Source organism: Schistocerca serialis, chromosome 1, assembly GCF_023864345.2.
Source record: "Schistocerca serialis cubense isolate TAMUIC-IGC-003099 chromosome 1, iqSchSeri2.2, whole genome shotgun sequence".
NCBI lineage: Eukaryota > Metazoa > Arthropoda > Insecta > Orthoptera > Acrididae > Schistocerca > Schistocerca serialis.
The window spans coordinates 883575297-883593442 of NC_064638.1; the positions used below are offsets into that span (position 1 = coordinate 883575297).

At 37.6% G+C, this 18146-nt stretch overlaps 1 protein-coding gene across 3 annotated transcripts in view; it reads left to right on the plus strand.

Annotated features, from left to right (window-relative positions):
* Nucleotides 1–18146, plus strand: part of LOC126410937 (cell division cycle and apoptosis regulator protein 1-like) — a 259834-nt gene that overhangs the window by 34132 nt on the left and 207556 nt on the right. For all 3 annotated transcript variants that reach the window (XM_050081326.1, XM_050081328.1, XM_050081327.1), the window contains exon 3: nt 2982–3139. In XM_050081326.1, the coding sequence (XP_049937283.1) occupies nt 2982–3139 (158 nt within the window). The remainder of the gene's footprint in view (nt 1–2981; nt 3140–18146) is intronic.

Below are 18146 nucleotides of genomic sequence, written 5' to 3' on the forward strand. Positions count from 1 at the left end.
CAAAAAATTGAGGTATTACGGAATTGATGGTAAGCAACCAGTGGAAAATGTCTTATAAGGTGCAGAAAGTTATAGTCAATCATTTAAGTAATGTAAGCAGAAGACTTTCTTCAAACTGTGGAAAAATCCATTATAGGGTTCCACAAGGCTCTACCTTACATCCACTGTTATTTCTCATTTATGTAAACAACCTTCCTTCTAATATACAACAAACAAAATTACTTCTTTTGCGGGTGACACAACTGCTGTAATCAGTCAAACAGCAACAGAAGAAATAGTAAATAATGTTCTTAAAAGTATTATTGAGTGGTTTTCTGCAAATGGTCGTACTCTCAATTTCGAAACCACACACAACATATTCAGTTCTGTACATCTAGAGATATTACACCATTAATAAGTGTAACATATTGCAAGGAAATAATAACTAAGGTGGAAACTTCAAAATTGTTTGGTGTCCATGTTGATGAAAATTTACGCAGGGAAAAAAAAAAACTCGTTTTAGAACTCCTAAACAGTTCAGTTCAGCCACATTTACAATTCAATTTCTCTCCTGGAGAGAGACAAATCAGACAGTGGAAAGTCCAGGTTGGAATATCAGCAGGATAGATTGCTACTCACATAAAGATGACAGCGCATTGCAGACAGAAACTATGAAAAGACTGTTACACATTTATCTTTCAACCAAAGTCTTCTTCAGAAAAGAGTACACACACACACACACTCACACACACACATTCACAAATGCAAGCACACTTCACCCATACAACCCTTCCCCCTCCCCTCCCAGCCCCTCCCCCTCCCCCACCCCTCTCGCTCCCTTCCTTGCCCCTCCTCACCTCCCTTCCTTGCTCGCTCAGCGTTGTGGGTGCGGCTGTACATGTGCATGTGCACTCGCACTTGTGTACAGTGATATAAAGTAAAACCTACTCAACAGAACCATGTGGGACGAAAATAATTTGCAAATTGGACTAGTTTCCAATTACACAAAACACACTAGCCTACTTAGATTTTTTTTCTAGTACTATTCACAAAAGTGTAAATTTGAAATTATGTATGTATTTATGTACCTTTTAATCCTATACAGTAGATGTTTGCTTACTGTGTATTGTACTATAGAACATTAGGCTATTACATTAATTGATACATAATATAGCATGTCTGCAGTTTACTGTAACCTGTCTGAGTTTCCTGTTCAAAATTGTTTCCCCTACAAATTTTTTTGCACTGTAAAGTAGTTCGAACAGCTTTGGAGAATTTTTATGTGCTGCAAATTGCATACATGCAATAGTTTCTTCAGTCATATTAATTTTGCTGAGGACATCATTTCGTTCCTCTTCTTCTTCCTTGTTTCCTCCTCATTAACTTCTGTGCTGTGGATTTCTATTAGATCTGTTGCTGAAGTAAAAGTGGAGTGAGCTTACAGAAAGTCATCAGTTTGATGAAGTCATCAGTTCAAAAATAATGATCTGGACTACATGAAATGTTGTGCATTTGAATTAATTTTTCAATTGCTGCTCCATTTACTTGAGCTCCGATGTACAGAAGTGTCTTGTTCATCACCTTTGAAACCTGCTTTGGTGAAGCACTTGGCGATAGTTTTGGGATGTATTTCTCTTACTGTCAAACCAATCCAATTTACTGTATCCAGGACAGAAACTGACCATGCAAGAGGAAATGTTCTTTCAGCTTCTTCAGTGCTAAGAATCACAAATTGCATCAATAATTGCATATAATGGAACTTCAATGTGTAAATAACCCCCTGTTTGATGAATCGTTGAAGCTGGCAGGATCAAAACCAATTTCACATTGATGACTTGACTTTTGGGTGGCAGCACTGTATAAGCTTCTTTCCCACATTATACAATGAATTATTAATTAAGTCTTAAAGTTTGAATTCCGTTTCCGCTTTAGGCACATACTGCTTTATACAAGAAATCAGCATATAAAAGTCTATTTAATGCATCAGGACTGAAATATTTGTACAGTTTTGCCAGATTTCCAAGTTACACAAGTTCTATTTTGATCATGTTCTATATGAAACATTGTAAATAGTGAGCGTGTAGCCATATTTCCAAATTAATGTGTAATGTGAGTGTAAAATAACTCATTCCACATCTTATGATTAATTGTAGAAATTATTTGTGGAACATGAACTAACTAACTGGAATGGAAAAATCAGTTAAAGTACAATTATATGCCCGAACTGTATTACATGTAAACCCATTTCACTATACACTGTATGACACATATGAGAGTGCTGAATGTATGCATAACTATAAAGATTTTTTTGACAACTTTTCCACTGTTGTCTTCCCAATTTTTATCTACTGTATGAGCTGAGAAAATTGTTGGCTGTGATAAGAGAGTCTTGTTAAAGAACTTGACAGAATGCCAGCTTCCACATAAACATTTTTAAGGAATACATTTAAGAAGAACTTTTCTCTCTTTAACTGTAACATTTAGGCTTTTGCTAGACATAATAATGTAATTATTGCATGAAGTTGTTTGTTCTTAAAGTAATATTCAGTTTATTAGATTAAAAGAAAGAAAGACTTGCCAATTATTTCTTCTCATAGAACAGTCTGTCATAAAAGCAATAAGGCAATAAGAATAGTTTGTTGTTTCACTATCAGTGCCCTCACATGTGAGCCATGCACACAGCTTCAGTTCTGCCAGTACCTGTCTTCTGTTTCACAAACTTTCCAGAACCTCCTGTGCATACCTTGGGGTATTTGCAGTCCTGGAAACACAGTTATCAGAGAAAAATGACTTCATCTCAGTAAAGGGATTGTTTCTAGAATAAATATTTCATTCTTCAGAGGAGAGTGGACTGGTTTGAAAATGCTCACTATGCTGCAGAGCAAAAGATTCATCCTCAAGACATATTTGGCATTGAACAGTAGTTAACTAAATTACAGCTAGTACTAAATTTCTGGATCTTCTCAAATCTTTGATAGGAGTTTCTTTTTATTATGTTCTAGCACAAACACTCGCAACAGGAGTTGGACAGCAACAGCAGCAGCAAATGCAAACACAAATGATTGGCCAAAATACAATGGGAACTTTGGGAACTCCTACAATGGTGCAGTATCAGCAGCAGCAGCAACCAGTCTTTCAAACTCCAATTGGCATGCAGCAGGTGAGAAATTGTGGTGTCCACATTATAGTGGTCTCATTTTAAAGGATCAAACAATTTTTCTGATCAAGTAAGTGTTAATTGATTAGTTTCTCCTGTAGCTTTTAAAAATCTTTGCACCATAAAATAGGTTCCCTTCATAAACTGCTACACTAGCCTCATGGAGTTACAGTCATTATCAAACTATTTGTCCATTTGTGACTAAAGATTTGTGACTCTGCCTTAGGGGCACTCACTACTCCTGTAAGTCATTGCTGAACATTTGGCCTGTGACTCCCTGCTAGTGTGGGCTTCTGTTAACTGAGACACAATGCACCAAACATTCTTGGCAAATGACATGTCATGAATTCTAGTCTTGGAGAGAAGATTGTAGTATTCAGTCAGCTTCCTTAATTCATGAGAAGTTCATACGATTCATGTTTCTTTCCAAATTTCATCAAAAATTTGTTCTATGGAGGTACAAAATAGTTAACCAAATTATGTGAAGCTCAAGAAATGTGAAATTTCAAAATATCCCTGGTACTGTGGAAAAATAAAAGAAAGTAAATTTATTTGTTAAACTTTGCTGATTGTGTTTATTCTTCTGTTTCTCCTTCAAGTTGCGTTGTATAAAGGGATTTCACCTCAAATATCACAGATAACCTGTAAAATCATTCGTTACATCTTTTATTTAACTTTCACATTTCTTTTGTGATATTCCAGTTTAAACAATTAATTTCAAGGGTTTCATCTATCAAACAGTAGGCTAGGCATCAGATCTTGGTTTATGCCAGCTTCAGAGTCAATCCAGTTCCACTACTGAAGAATGTGGACTAGACAATAAAAAATTTTAGAGGCCACATATTACCAGTACATCCGAAACGCGTTCTTGGATCAACAGCAGTGACATGAGAAGTGCAGTAAATCAGGTACCAAAGTACCAAATCTGTTTTCAGGAGTGTTTTTAAAGATCCTGGAAGGCAATCACAATATTGGGACTGTCTGATTCCTAGAGGCGTGTGCTCTTCCAGAAAGTATGTTTTCACTGCAAACACATTGCCACAAATAAAAAAAGTATAGCACTGGAATATGCCAACCAATAAGAAGTACAGCATCTGGTAAGGGGTTAGTCTTCTGCTCTGTCTTATAACACAAACTACTGTATTAGAAATGCATTTGTAAGATAGGGACCCCAGATTTCATCACCTCCTTAGGTTGGGACCTTTATAGGCCCTGAAAGGTTATGGAAAAGGCTAAAAGTTGGTATATATACTCCTGAATTTATCTTCACTTGTAGACAAGTTACATTTAAATTGGGTCAGTCCATACCAAATGGTCCAGCACTGGTTGCTTGACATCTCAGAAAAATTTTGTATTTGCTGGGTGAATTCCACAATGTTTAGTAGTTATAAAAATATTTTTTTTATAAATGTACGAGGTACATTCAAGTTCTAACGCCTCCGATTTTTTTTCTCCGGACTGGATAGAGATAGAAACATGTGCTTTGTTTTAAAATGAGGCCGCATTCATTGTCAATATGTCCCAGGAAAGGCAGCACCGTACGGCAGATGGAATTTTACCGCCAGCGGCGAGAATGAGAACTGTTTTAAATACTTAAAATGGCGACGTTTTCCTTACTTGAACAGCGTGCAATCATTCATTTTCTGAATTTGCGTGGTGTGAAACCAATTGAAATTCATCGACAGTTGAAGGAGACATGTGGTGATGGAGTTATGTATGTGTCGATAGTGCGTTCGTGGGTGCGATAGTTTAATGAAGGCAGAACATCGTGTGACAACAAACCGAAACAACCTCGGGCTCGCACAAGCCGGTCTGACGACATGATCGAGAAAGTGGAGAGAATTGTTTTGGGGGATTGCCGAATGACTGTTGAACAGATCGCCTCCAGAGTTGGCATTTCTGTGGGTTCTGTGCACACAATCCTGCATGACGACCTGAAAATGCGAAAAGTGTCATCCAGGTGGGTGCCACGAATGCTGACGGACGACCACATGGCTGCCAGTGTGGCATGTTGCCAAGCAATGTTGACGCGCAACGACAGCATGAATGGGACTTTCTTTTCGTCGGTTGTGACAATGGATGAGACGTGGATGCCATTTTTCAATCCAGAAACAAAGTGCCAGTCAGCTCAATGGAAGCACACAGATTCACCGCCACCAAAAAAATTTCGGGTAACCGCCAATGCTGAAAAAATGATAGTGTCCATGTTCTGGGACAGCGAGGGCATAATCCTTACCCATTGCGTTCCAAAGGGCACTACGGTAACAGGTGCATCCTACGAAAATGTTTTGAAGAACAAATTCCTTCCTGCACTGCGACAAAAACATCCGGGAAGGGCTGCGCGTGTGCTGTTTCACCAAGACAACGCACCCGCACATCGAGCTAACGTTACGCAACAGTTTCTTCGTGATAACAACTTTGAAGTGATTCCTCATGCTCCCTACTCACCTGACCTGGCTCCTAGTGACTTTTGGCTTTTTCCAACAATGAAAGACACTCTCCGTGGCCGCACATTCACCAGCCGTGCTGCTATTGCCTCAGCGATTTTTCCAGTGGTCAAAACAGACTCCTAAAGAAGCCTTCGCCGCTGCCATGGAATCATGGCATCAGCGTTGTGAAAAATGTGTACGTCTGCAGGGCGATTACGTCGAGAGGTAAGGCCAGTTTCATCGATTTCGGGTGAGTAGTTAATTAGAAAAAAAATCGGAGGCCTTAGAACTTGAGTGCACCTCATATTGTTTATTATTTTGAAATGACGGCCATATTTGTTCCAGACCACATGTGTTTTTTCGTATTTGCAAGCATCTACATTTTTTACAATTATTCAGTAGTGGATTGTTCTAAGCCTTTCAGATAAAATGCATTAGTTTAACACACTCTGGGCTACAAATTAACATCATTGTCACTTAGCTGAATGTATTCTTTAATATATTTTTAATAGTTCAAAGCTGTCAGCCACAAATTAAAAAAACTCAATTTTTGAACAGTAGTTTTCCAAAGAAAGATTAATTTCTCAGCTTTAATATTTTTACTGCTATTACACTGTATAGTATAGTTACTTTTTATAGAGTATCAATGGAGAGCAGCTTACACTTAAAAGAATACACTATTTTAAAAAATGGATTTTTTAAAATTTTTCCATTTTGTGGCCTGCAATATCTTTGTTGGGGGGACCAGTTAAAAATCTGAAAATTTAACGGTTAATAGACCTTTATGATATCAAACTTCAGTATCAATTTTAACTTTGAGATTCAGTTGGAAGTTATGGAAAAAAAAATTACAAACATTTGTCAAAAATACTTTTTTTAACATCTGCGATATCTGGTAGGCTAATCTAATAAAGTATACCAATTGCATAATGTAACACACCACATTACACTAGCTAATGATTATTTGTCGAAACAATTCTGTGGTAATCAGCAGGCTAACAATTGCATCTGCAAGTCTATACAAGTCTGATTGTTGTCTTCCCCCTTACACCAACAGTTGTCTACTCACACTTTATTAGCTAGAAGTTCTTGAAGTGTGCAGTTGAAAAATGGTGTCTCAGTGTTCTGTTGGTGTTATTATTAATGAAGCAAGTCATAAAAGTGTGTATGGATTGTATCCTAAAGACATTACTTTAATCAAAGATTACAGTGAAGAAGAAAAGGTGTTGTTTTACTTAAGAGTCGGCTCAGAGGTCAAATCAACATGCAAGTACCATGAAATGAAATACTTAAAAAAAAAATTCATCACCTTTTTGGTTAGTTCTGCATGTACCCTTTTGGCAAACCTATAACAGAAGGTCTGCAAGAAATAACATTTGATCATTATTCTAAAAATAAAAGCCCTTTTGTCAATTTCATACCAGGAAAATCAGTGTGTCCAACATGTTATTCAAAGATATTTGTAATTCACAAGAGAAAGGATAGTGAAATCTCTGATACAGAATTTTGTGACTTATCTGCAACCATTAAAAAGTTTTGTAGATACAGCTTGTGAAATCCTGGTTGTATCGCCTGGTAGTAAAATTAGAAAACTAAGTCAAGATAAAAGACAAAGTGCCTTGAATACAAAAATTGAGAAAGTGGCAGCTACAGTAAGAAAGAATTTGGAAGTTTCATAACAGATGGAAGTTCTAAATCTTCACCAACCGATTATGATGATTTGATAGGAAAACTTAAAACTAAATGCAGTACTTCAAACAAAGAGTATAAAATTATCAGTTTACTGCCGAATTCTTGGAGTCAAGCAAAAGTTAGTGATGAATTCAATTTGTCAGAATGTCTTGTTAAATTAACAAGGCAATTAGTAAAAGAACAGGGAATTTTACCAGCATTACAAAAGAAAAGTGCATCTAATTTGGCAGATGAAAAGACAATCAATAAAGTTATTAAGTATTATGACGATGAAAATAACAGCTGTATGATGTCTGACTAAAAAGACTGTGAAATTTCCTGGCAGATTAAAACTGTGTGCCAGACTGAGACTCGAACTTGGGACCTTTGCCTTTCACGGGCAAATGCTCTATCAACTGAGCTACCCGAGCACGACTCACACCCCGTCCTCACAGCTTTAATTCTGCTAGTACCTCGTCTCCTACCTTCCAAACTTCCGGCACACAGTTTTAATCTGACGGGAAGTTTCATATCAGCGCACACTCCGCTGTAGAGTGAAAATTTCATTATAAAAAAAGACTGTGTTTCTGTGAAAGAAAATGGTTCTACGTTTCAAAGCAAAAAAGGTTAATATTGTCTAATTTAAATGAACTAGTCACTGAATTTAAAAAAGAAAATCCTGACATTATAATTGGAAGATCAGAGTTTTGCGAGTTGAGACCAATATGGTGTATTTTTGCAGGGGCATCTGGCACTCATAATGTTTGTGTTTGTTTGTATCATCAGAACATAAAGTTGATGATAGGTGGGGCCAATCTTAGAGTTGACTGTAAAGACCTTTTGGAAGTTATGGCATGCAATATTGACAGTTACAATTGTATGATCAATGGAAAATGTGAAGATTATCCAGGCAAAGAAGCCTTACTTGACATGTTTGAAGAATCTGAAGAAAACAATTTTATACCTGACAATATAAAACACAAACAGTGGGTGACACAAGACAGAACTGAAATGGTGACAAGTCATAAAATCACGATAAGATTTTTTCAAAGTGGTGGTGGCTAACCTTGAAAATCTGAAAATGCATCATTTTATTGCAAAAGCTTGAAGTAAATTTTTGAAAGACAAGCAAACCTTAGTTCTTGCTGACTTTTCGGAAAATTATTCCTTTGTTGTTCAAGATGAAGTACAAGGGCACCACTGGGTAAACAAACAGGCGACAGTTCATCCATTTGTATTTTATTATAAAGATGAAGATAAACTAATGAGCCACAGCTTTTGTGTCATAAGGTATTACCTTGAACACAACACTACAGCAGTGCACATTTTTCAACTAAAATTAACAAACTACATTAAACAGCACCACCCTTTCATAAAAAAAAAACTGATTTACTTTTCGCATGGGGCAGGAAGTCAATATAAAAACAAAACAAATTATTAGCATATCCTTTCATAAGGAAGATTTTGGGTTTGATGTAGAATGGCACTTTTTCGAGCTGTCACAAAAGCAAGTCTGCGGTGGGCCGATGACAATCAGACAATCATATCATAACACCTTAGGAAATATTTGAATTCTGTAAAAAACATATCAAAGGAATTACCTGTGTTTTTGTACAATGTGAGGAAATACAAGAAGTCTATGGCAGTGTCTTGAAGGAAAGGTACAACACTTGTCAGAAGATTAAAGGCACTCGATCTTTTCATTGTTTTGTACCCTATTCACACAACTTACTGACGTGTAAGATCACATCAACTTCGCCTGATAGTGAACTTCATCAGAGTGGAAAACTTGTACAACTGGTTCTTCAAAGTAAAGACATAGTGGCTTCTGTTTACGATAAACAGTGGTGGATTGGTGAAGTTGATAATATTGACTGTCAAAACCAAGTTATACATGTTGTATTTTATCGCCCTCCAGGACCAAGGACATCTTTTAAAAAAATTGAGAAGGATCAAGTTTGGATGCCACTTAAAAATGTAATAAGGAAGCTGTCTCCCATGGAATTTACAACTGTGACTGGGTGAACTTATAAAGCCTATACATCGCAGATGTTAAAAAATGTATGTTTGACAAGTGTCTGTAATTTTTTTTTCCATAACTTCCAATTGAATCTCAAAGTTGAAATTGATACTGAAGTTTGATATCATAAAGATCTATTGACTGCGAAATTTTCAGATTTTTATCTGCCCCCCCCCCCCCCCCCCAACAAAGATACTGCAGGCCACAAAATGGAAAAAATAAAAAAAGTCCATTTTTTAGAATAGTTGTATTTTTTTAAGTGTAAGCTGCTCACCATTAATACTCTATAAAAAGTAACTACATTATACAGTGTAATAGCAGAAAAAATATTAAAGCTGAGAAATTAATCTTTCTTTGAAAAACTACTGTTCAAAAATTGAGTTTTTTTTTAATTTGTAGCTGATAACTTTGAACTGTTAAAAATATATTAAAGAATACATTCAGCTAAATGATAATGATCTTAATTTGTAGCCCATAGTGTGTTGAACTAAATGCATTTTATCTGAAAGGCTTAGGACAATTCACTACTGAATAATTGTAAAAAATGTAGATGCTTGCAAATACGAAAAAACGCATGCAGCCTGGAACAAATACGGAACAATAAATTTTTTAAAAATATTTTTGTGAGTACTAAACATTGGGGAATTCACCCAGCAAATATAACATTTTTCTGAGATGGTCAAGCAACCAATTACTTTTTTCTTGGACCACTTGGTATCGATTGACCCTATCCTATTCAATTCTTGCCATCGTATCGTATTGTCAGCTGGCTCCTTTGGTCCTGAAAGTTCAAAATCTTTCACTACTGTAATCAATTCTTGCCCCAGCACTGTATTATCTGGAGAGTCTTTCTTCTTTGGTTCGGTCTCTACTGCTGGATTTTGCTTTGAAAAAACTTCGTTTAGCCTTTCATATTCATTTTCGGTCAAGTTTTGCTCTGTTTCCTGTATTTCTATGTATCCTTCGTCTGAACTATCACTGAGTTCTCCTTCACTATCTGATTCAATCATGAATGCAACCGTAAGACAACAAGCTAATTCATCATTTGATCTTTCATTATTTTCGGTTTTCTGATCATCTCCTAAATTCCACACTTGATTTACTGTCACAGACACATCTTCAACATTACCTTGGATGATGTCATCTCCCACTTCGTACTTGGTATAATCATCGTTGACTTAAGCGGTTCGCATGTAATTGTCGAAATCGACATCTTCATCACTATTGTTAACAATTGTTTGTGTGAGATGTTCATCAGTCAGGATCGCATCTACACTGTTGAGGATTTCAGCCTCCTCCCGATTTTTACTTATACTGGCCATTTTACTATTTCCTATACCACTTTCCCGAATAATGGCAGCGCATCCACTTTGCACAGTGCCTTCTTTTCTCTCACTAACTTCTTCTAAAGTTGCTGCACATACACCTTGCACGGCACTTCCTATTTCCACCTCGTTTCTACCTATGGATAACATTTTTATTCCAATGTTTCCTTCTTTTATCACATTTTTGGCCTTATGACTTTCTTTAACACTTCCCTGTTCAAATTGCTTTACACTGTTAATTACATCATCCCGCTCTTTTTCGATTTTTGACAATTCCTTTCCACACAACAACATACCCCTTTTCACTTCTGCTAATTAACATGTCTGATTTTTTTATTTAATTTGGTGATATTCTCCAATGAAACAGTTCCACTGACCTCTTTCACGACATCATCTCTTTTTATTGCAGCTATTTCAGTCTCACAGCGGCCAGCTGATCGCTCCACAAGGTTCAAATCACACTGAGGCCTACTTCCCTTGCTACTGCCAGTTGCTTTGTAGCCCATGCGTGACTCATACGTGTTCGCACCTGTCATTTTGCATACACCAACTCGTGACGCGTTCCTACCATTAGCTCCAGTCTTGCATTTGTCCTCCTTAACCCAGTATGGTTTCTCCAGTTCGGGCCCAAAATAATTATCCGTGCGAATCTGGCCCTTAATACACGCAGGTCTCAGTTTTCCATGTAATTTCTATTTTTAGTTTCACGGTACAAATCCCCTACCACGAAATGATATGTTACCGCGTCCTCTGCCTCTACCTCTTTGTATTGTATTTATTTGGTAACGTTCGTTTTTGGTTTGTTCGCTCTGTTCATGATTTTCCCTTGTTCGATGGCTATTATTGTTTTGACGATAGTCACAGTTTCCTCTCGCCTTCTACTCTCTCCAAAAATGATGATAAGCTTCTGTGGTTGCTTCCCATGTATTATTTAAAATCCTCTGGGGCTTTTATTCCATAGCTCCCACACAATCTCAGTTTCAGTTCATCTAGTTCTTAAATGGGTCAAATTCTGGTACCACATTTCGCAGAATTCTTTCCTAGAGTTCCTGCCTCTATTATTGTATAGTCTGGCCATAATAAATTCTCACCATAAATAGTCTGGCATTTGTTTCAAACAGTATTCCAGTACTTTTGCTTAAACCCTTCAAATGACAGCCGGTTCATTTCTAGATTTAATCCCCACATGTTTGCATCCCTGCACTAATAACCACATTAATTTTCTCTTGATCTGTCAAATAATCAGGAAAATTTTCTTCACAGTTTTTCTTAAAGTCTAAAGGATGCCATCCATTATGTCTTTTTGCCTGGTCTAAAAGTTCTTTTCCCTCCAGTAATCTGCTGTAACTTACTCTTTCAGTAGTATAATTAGGTTTTTCTCTTGTCTTTTGTTCGAGATCGCACATTTTGCCTTGAATCTACAAAGTGTGTTGTTCGCATTTGTGTTCGCATGTTGCTACTTGTTTGCTCAATTCTCTTTCGGACTCAGTCACTAATTGTCTCAATTGAGAAACTTCTTAGTTACATTTAGTTATTACTTCGGTTTTGAGACCAAGCACTTTTTCTTCATCTTTAGTTATTACCAAAGTTCTACTTTTTCTTGAATTTTCATTATTTCGGTGTCAAATCTATCGTTAACTTCATCAATTTGTCCTCACATAATGGCAACATTACTATTAATAATATTCATTTTACTTTTTAAATCTGTAATTACATTGCTCACTACACGTACTCTTGAATTTACTTCATCAATTTGTACTGATCTTAACCCCTTGCATTTCAGTTTGCTTACTTTGTGGTTTCTCCAGTGTTTTAATTTGGTTGTTAATGTCACTACTCAATGCTTTCATTTAATGACCCTGTGCTGCAACTTGTTTGTTAATGTTCTGACCTTGTTCTGCAATTTGTTGGCCTTGTGCTGAAATCTGAGCAGCCAAAATTTTTGACAATTCAGTCATATCTAGTGGTTTTTCACTTTCCTGTTCTGATGCGTCCTCATATTCAAATTCTGCTCCTCGCAACTCACTCATTTCACTTTTGACCTACGATGAATTAAACATATCAATCGATTTGTTGATATAACCACTGTCTTCGATCATGTCCTCTTTCCTGCCTTTTTACATGTGCGACAAGTTCATTATTTCAATTTGATCGTTTACGTGTGTATGATACTCCACGTAAGCCTGCCGCCAACTCGTGGCATCATCTGTGTTTGCACCTAGTGAACTACTGCCACCTAATGCACTCTGTACTTTCCCGTCCTGCTCTACTTTCGTTTTTGTATCAATTTTTACTTTATTACTATTTTATATCTTTAACTTTCAGATCTGGGAAACATTCTACTTACTATTTCACCTGATATATTACAAGTTCGTGCCGCTGTACATTCAATAATCTTCTTGCTATTGTTTTTTGCCCAATATTTACGTTCTGAACTATTGTTGTAAGTAAAACTTAAAATAAATGTCCTGTCACGCTGTGCCAAGTGTAACACCTGTGTACGTATGTTGTGCCAAATATGACTTTAACATACAATTAGCGCTACCTTCTGGGAGGAATTTTGAAGTCTGACCATGCGTTTACCTAATGACAGAGGGTATCGAACATGGATTTCGTGACTATGGCAGTTAATAGAAATCTGAAAGACTTTTATTTTGTAAGTAATGAAAGTAACAAAGTTCACATAAATGAAATATTTAAACGGTTGCCAGCCTAATTAGGCATAATACTTTGAAACATTAAGTTGAAAGAAAAATGAACATGGATTGCTGGAGACTTCCATTAATGCTCCTTTTAAACAGTGCAATGGATACACATAACTAATGAATGAACTACGTAGTGGTTAGCAGTAGATAGCTTTTTATACAAACCAGCAGACATAGAGAACTAAATAATATTTCACTCATAGTAATAAAAATTACTATTGCAATCATTAATTAATTCAGTACTAATTCAACATCAAGATGTTACTAAAGACACACTGGACTGAAATTGGGCATGGAAAGAGTTCTGATTTCTGCTAACACATACATACCACAAATAAAATTAAATAATCCTACACCTATACTTATTATGCCTTCATTATTAGCAGTGTCACAGATGTCTTTTAACAGCAACCAAAAAAAAAAACTCAATCTTTAGTTTGACTTTCTCATAGTGGAAAAGAATATAGGGGGAGCCCCATAAACTGTCATTTACTCCGTAGTAAATTCTGTAACTATTTCAGAGACAATTTCATAAACAAATGTTGATTTCTAACCCCCACTTGAATTTGTTTATATTTCAACACTATATAGCAATTTACTCAATTAATATTTTCAAATAAAACTTCAGAAATTAGTTCCTAGTAATAGTCACAACAAAGTTAAGTTTCATGAAAGTTAAAATTATGTGCCTCTTTCATTACCTGTGAAGCAGGTGGTTTAACTAAGGTTATTTATACACTCTAGCACCGAAACTTTGGTACATTCAAAGTAGAAACAAATCACTGAGTATTCAGAAACAGGATACTCAGTCTTTAGCACGTTTAGGATAGGACCCTGTGTAGGTTTCATGATCAGGGCAATTTCAAAGTCCAAACACATAATTTTATCACTGAAATTATTATTGAAAAAAAAAGTGCTGGTTCCTACTAAAATACATATCTGATTTCCTGAAGTTAGCAGAGCAGTGGCGCAATAGTGGTGGCAAGCGCATGGCGGCTATCAGGTCTCACCTCTTGCAGTTTAGGGCTCTTTTCAAATTTCTTCTTGGCAATGTATTAATCATTTCAGAGCCATTCCATAATACAAGAGCACCACATTACAGCCGAAACCACATCCAAGGCAATTTCAACATAAATCGGCTTCTGACTGCCTCACTTGGCACCTACGGTATTGACTGTATAACTGCTGGCCACTGGCTGCAAAATGTGCTGTCTGTCTTGCCACCCAGATTGACCACCAAATCTACCTTTTCCCACGCGCCAAGCCCCTTCCACAGTGGAGGGGTTTCCCCACACCTTTTCCTTTATATAATACAGCTTCCCTAAGTATGAACTAGTATTCAAAGCCCAATTTCTCTTTTACGAGCATACATATTTTATGAAGTTTCATTATTTTTGAATATTATTATATCTTTACAATATATACATCATAAACTTCTACTTTCTCTCTGACAATTCAAAGATCTTAATTAGTACAGAGCAATCACTTCATAGTTAAATACACATAATAACCCTGTATAAACTATGTACAATCGCTAATGGTGTTACAATAGCCTCTGGGATTTGTAATTATGAACTTTCAGTTGGGGTCAACCAAGTTTAGGCAGGGCATAGGAGTGGTGTCTCATGTAACGGAGGTCTAACGTATGACTTAGGATTAGACTTTTTGCATCAGAATCATTCCATAATTGATCTCCAATTATATGTGTTGGAATTTAGTGAGAAGACATTCTGGCTGGGGGAAGCTGTTGTTAATGATGATTTATCACAGAACCGTCTATCACAGCAGACAATCCTGTTGAATATGAGCAGTGAAATTAAGGCTTAATTTGAAGGTTTTTCTCAAGAGGCACTGGGAAGTTGCTGTGTGTGAGTGTGGAGTCTGACTTGCAGTTAGTATGTTGTGTATAGTGAAACCATTGAAGAGTAGTGATTTTTTACAGGGTGTTTCAAAAATGACCGGTATATTTGAAACGGCAATAAAAACTAAACGAGCAGCGATAGAAATACACTGTTTGTTGCAATATGCTTGGGACAACAGTACATTTTCAGGCGGACAAACTTTCGAAATTACAGTAGCTACAATTTTCAACAACAGATGGCGCTGCAAGTGATGTGAAAGATATAGAAGACAATGCAGTCTGTGGGTGCGCCATTCTGTACGTCGTCTTTCTGCTGTAAGCGTGTGCTGTTCACAACGTGCAAGTGTGCTGTAGACAACATGGTTTATTCCTTAGAACAGAGGATTTTTCTGGTGTTGGAATTCCACCGCCTAGAACACAGTGTTGTTGCAACAAGACGAAGTTTTCAACGGAGGTTTGATGTAACCAAAGGACCGAAAAGCGATACAATAAAGGATCTGTTTGAAAAATTTCAACGGACTGGGAACGTGACGGATGAACGTGCTGGAAAGGTAGGGCGACCGCGTACGGCAACCACAGAGGGCAATGCGCAACTAGTGCAGCAGGTGATCCAACAGCGGCCTCGGGTTTCCGTTCGCCGTGTTGCAGCTGCGGTCCAAATGACGCCAACGTCCACGTATCGTCTCATGCGCCAGAGTTTGCACCTCTATCCATACAAAATTCAAACGCGGCAACCCCTCAGCGCTGCTACCATTGCTGCACGAGAGACATTCGCTAACGATATAGTGCACAGGATTGATGACGGCGATATGCATGTGGGCAGCATTTGGTTTACTGACGAAGCTTATTTTTACCTGGACGGCTTCGTCAATAAACAGAACTGGCGCATATGGGTAACCGAAAAGCCCCATGTTGCAGTCCCATCGTCCCTGCATCCTCAAAAAGTACTGGTCTGGGCCGCCATTTCTTCCAAAGGAATCATTGGCCCATTTTTCAGATCCGAAATGATTACTGCATCACGCTATCTGGACATTCTTCGTGAATTTGTGGCGGTACAAACTGCCTTAGACAACACTGCGAACACCTCGTGGTTTATGCAAGATGGTGCCCGGCCACATCGCACGGCCGACGTCTTTAATTTCCTGAATGAATATTTCGATGATCGTGTGATTGCTTTGGGCTATCCGAAACATACAGGAGGCGGCGTGGATTGGCCTCCCTATTCGCCAGACATGAACCCCTGTGACTTCTTTATGTGGGGACACTTGAAAGACCAGGTGTACCGCCAGAATCCAGAAACAATTGAACAGCTGAAGCGGTACATCTCATCTGCATGTGAAGCCATTCCGCCAGACACGTTGTCAAAGGTTTCGGGTAATTTCATTCAGAGACTACGCCATATTATTGCTACGCATGGTGGATATGTGGAAAATATCGTACTATAGAGTTTCCCAGACCGCAGCGCCATCTGTTGTTGAAAATTGTAACTATTGTAATTTCGAAAGTTTGTCTGCCTGTTGTCCCAAGCATATTGCAACAAATGGTGTATTTCTATCGCTGCTCGTTTAGTTTTTATTGCCGTTTCAAATATACCGGTCATTTTTGAAACACCCTGTAGATGCATCATGTTGTTTTGTGAGAAAGTGTTGTCTGTGCACAGGGAAAGGATGGAGACAAGGTAATTTCTATCAGAATGGATAATTTCGGCACCGAGGAGGTTAAGTTGTTGGAGGGAACATTAGTAGCAACATTAAGAGATTCCAAAAGAGGAAGATTGCTGCAGAGAAGGCATGAGCTAAGAAGAAGCAGAGGACACTGCTAAGTCCGCATTGTATGAGAAAGTTTAAGCATTTGAGGAACAGAGAGGGCGCATATGGAAGAACTGTTCTTGGTTTTTCAAGATTTGTTTTTTTTTCCATGGGAGCCATTGCCTGCAATGTCCATGACTCAACAGAGGATTCCTTTGGGGAATGAATTGCCAGTGTACTGGAAACTGTACGGAAAGAATACCACTGTATCTGTAGCTGATTCTAGAATAATTTATCAATCAGCAGTTAGCTGACAGGATAATAGAAGAAAATAATAGCCCATGATGGACAGAAATTGTAATTGTACTCGAAAAATCTACAGACTGTTCAAGGAAGTATTGATACTGCTGCAACTATTGCAACATCGATGACCACAGATGCTTACCCCATTCCAAACATCATGGAAACAGTTGATAATCTTGGGCAGTGCTGGTAGTTCTCGATGATAGATTTAAGGAGTGGATACCATCAGTTTGCAGGTGAGCCCAAAAGACTGTTTTTTTGCTTTGAGGACAGTTTCAGTATAGAAGAATGCCATGTGGTTTGAAGAGTCCTTCAACAACATATTAGCATTTGTCATCAGATTGTTGAAAGAATTAAAGCCTCATCAATGTGTATTGTACATTGACAACGTAATTGTCTTTTCGAGAGATATGCAAGGGCATAGACAGTGACTAGAGAAATATTCAGAAGATTGCAGGCTGCGCATTTAACAGTGAATTCTGAAAAGTGTCATTTTGTGGTGGAAGAAGTGAATTACTTGGGCCTTGTAATTAGTATGGATGGTGTGAGGACCAAACCAAGAATGATACAAATTGTGTGTCTTTTTCCAGCACCAGGGACAAGCAAAAAATTACGATCTCCTTGAGCCTCACAAGTTATTGTAAGAAATTTGTGAGAAGGGTTTGCAGGTATAATGTGGCTGCTTTAGTAATTTCTGAGTAAGTGTAGGAAGTCTGTGTGGTGTGAGGAGTGTCAAAAGGGGTTTAATGAACTGAAGGAAGTGTTGATGTAGATTCCATTGCGGGTGTTCCCAGATTATCGGAAGGAATTTGTACTGTTATGTGATACATCAAACCATGCTCTCAGTTCTGTTTTAGTCTGGAGGTCAATGGTGAAGAAAACTGTATTGATTTTGCATTGAGACAACTGAATAGATGTGAGAGAAACTATGTTACTACAGAGAGGATG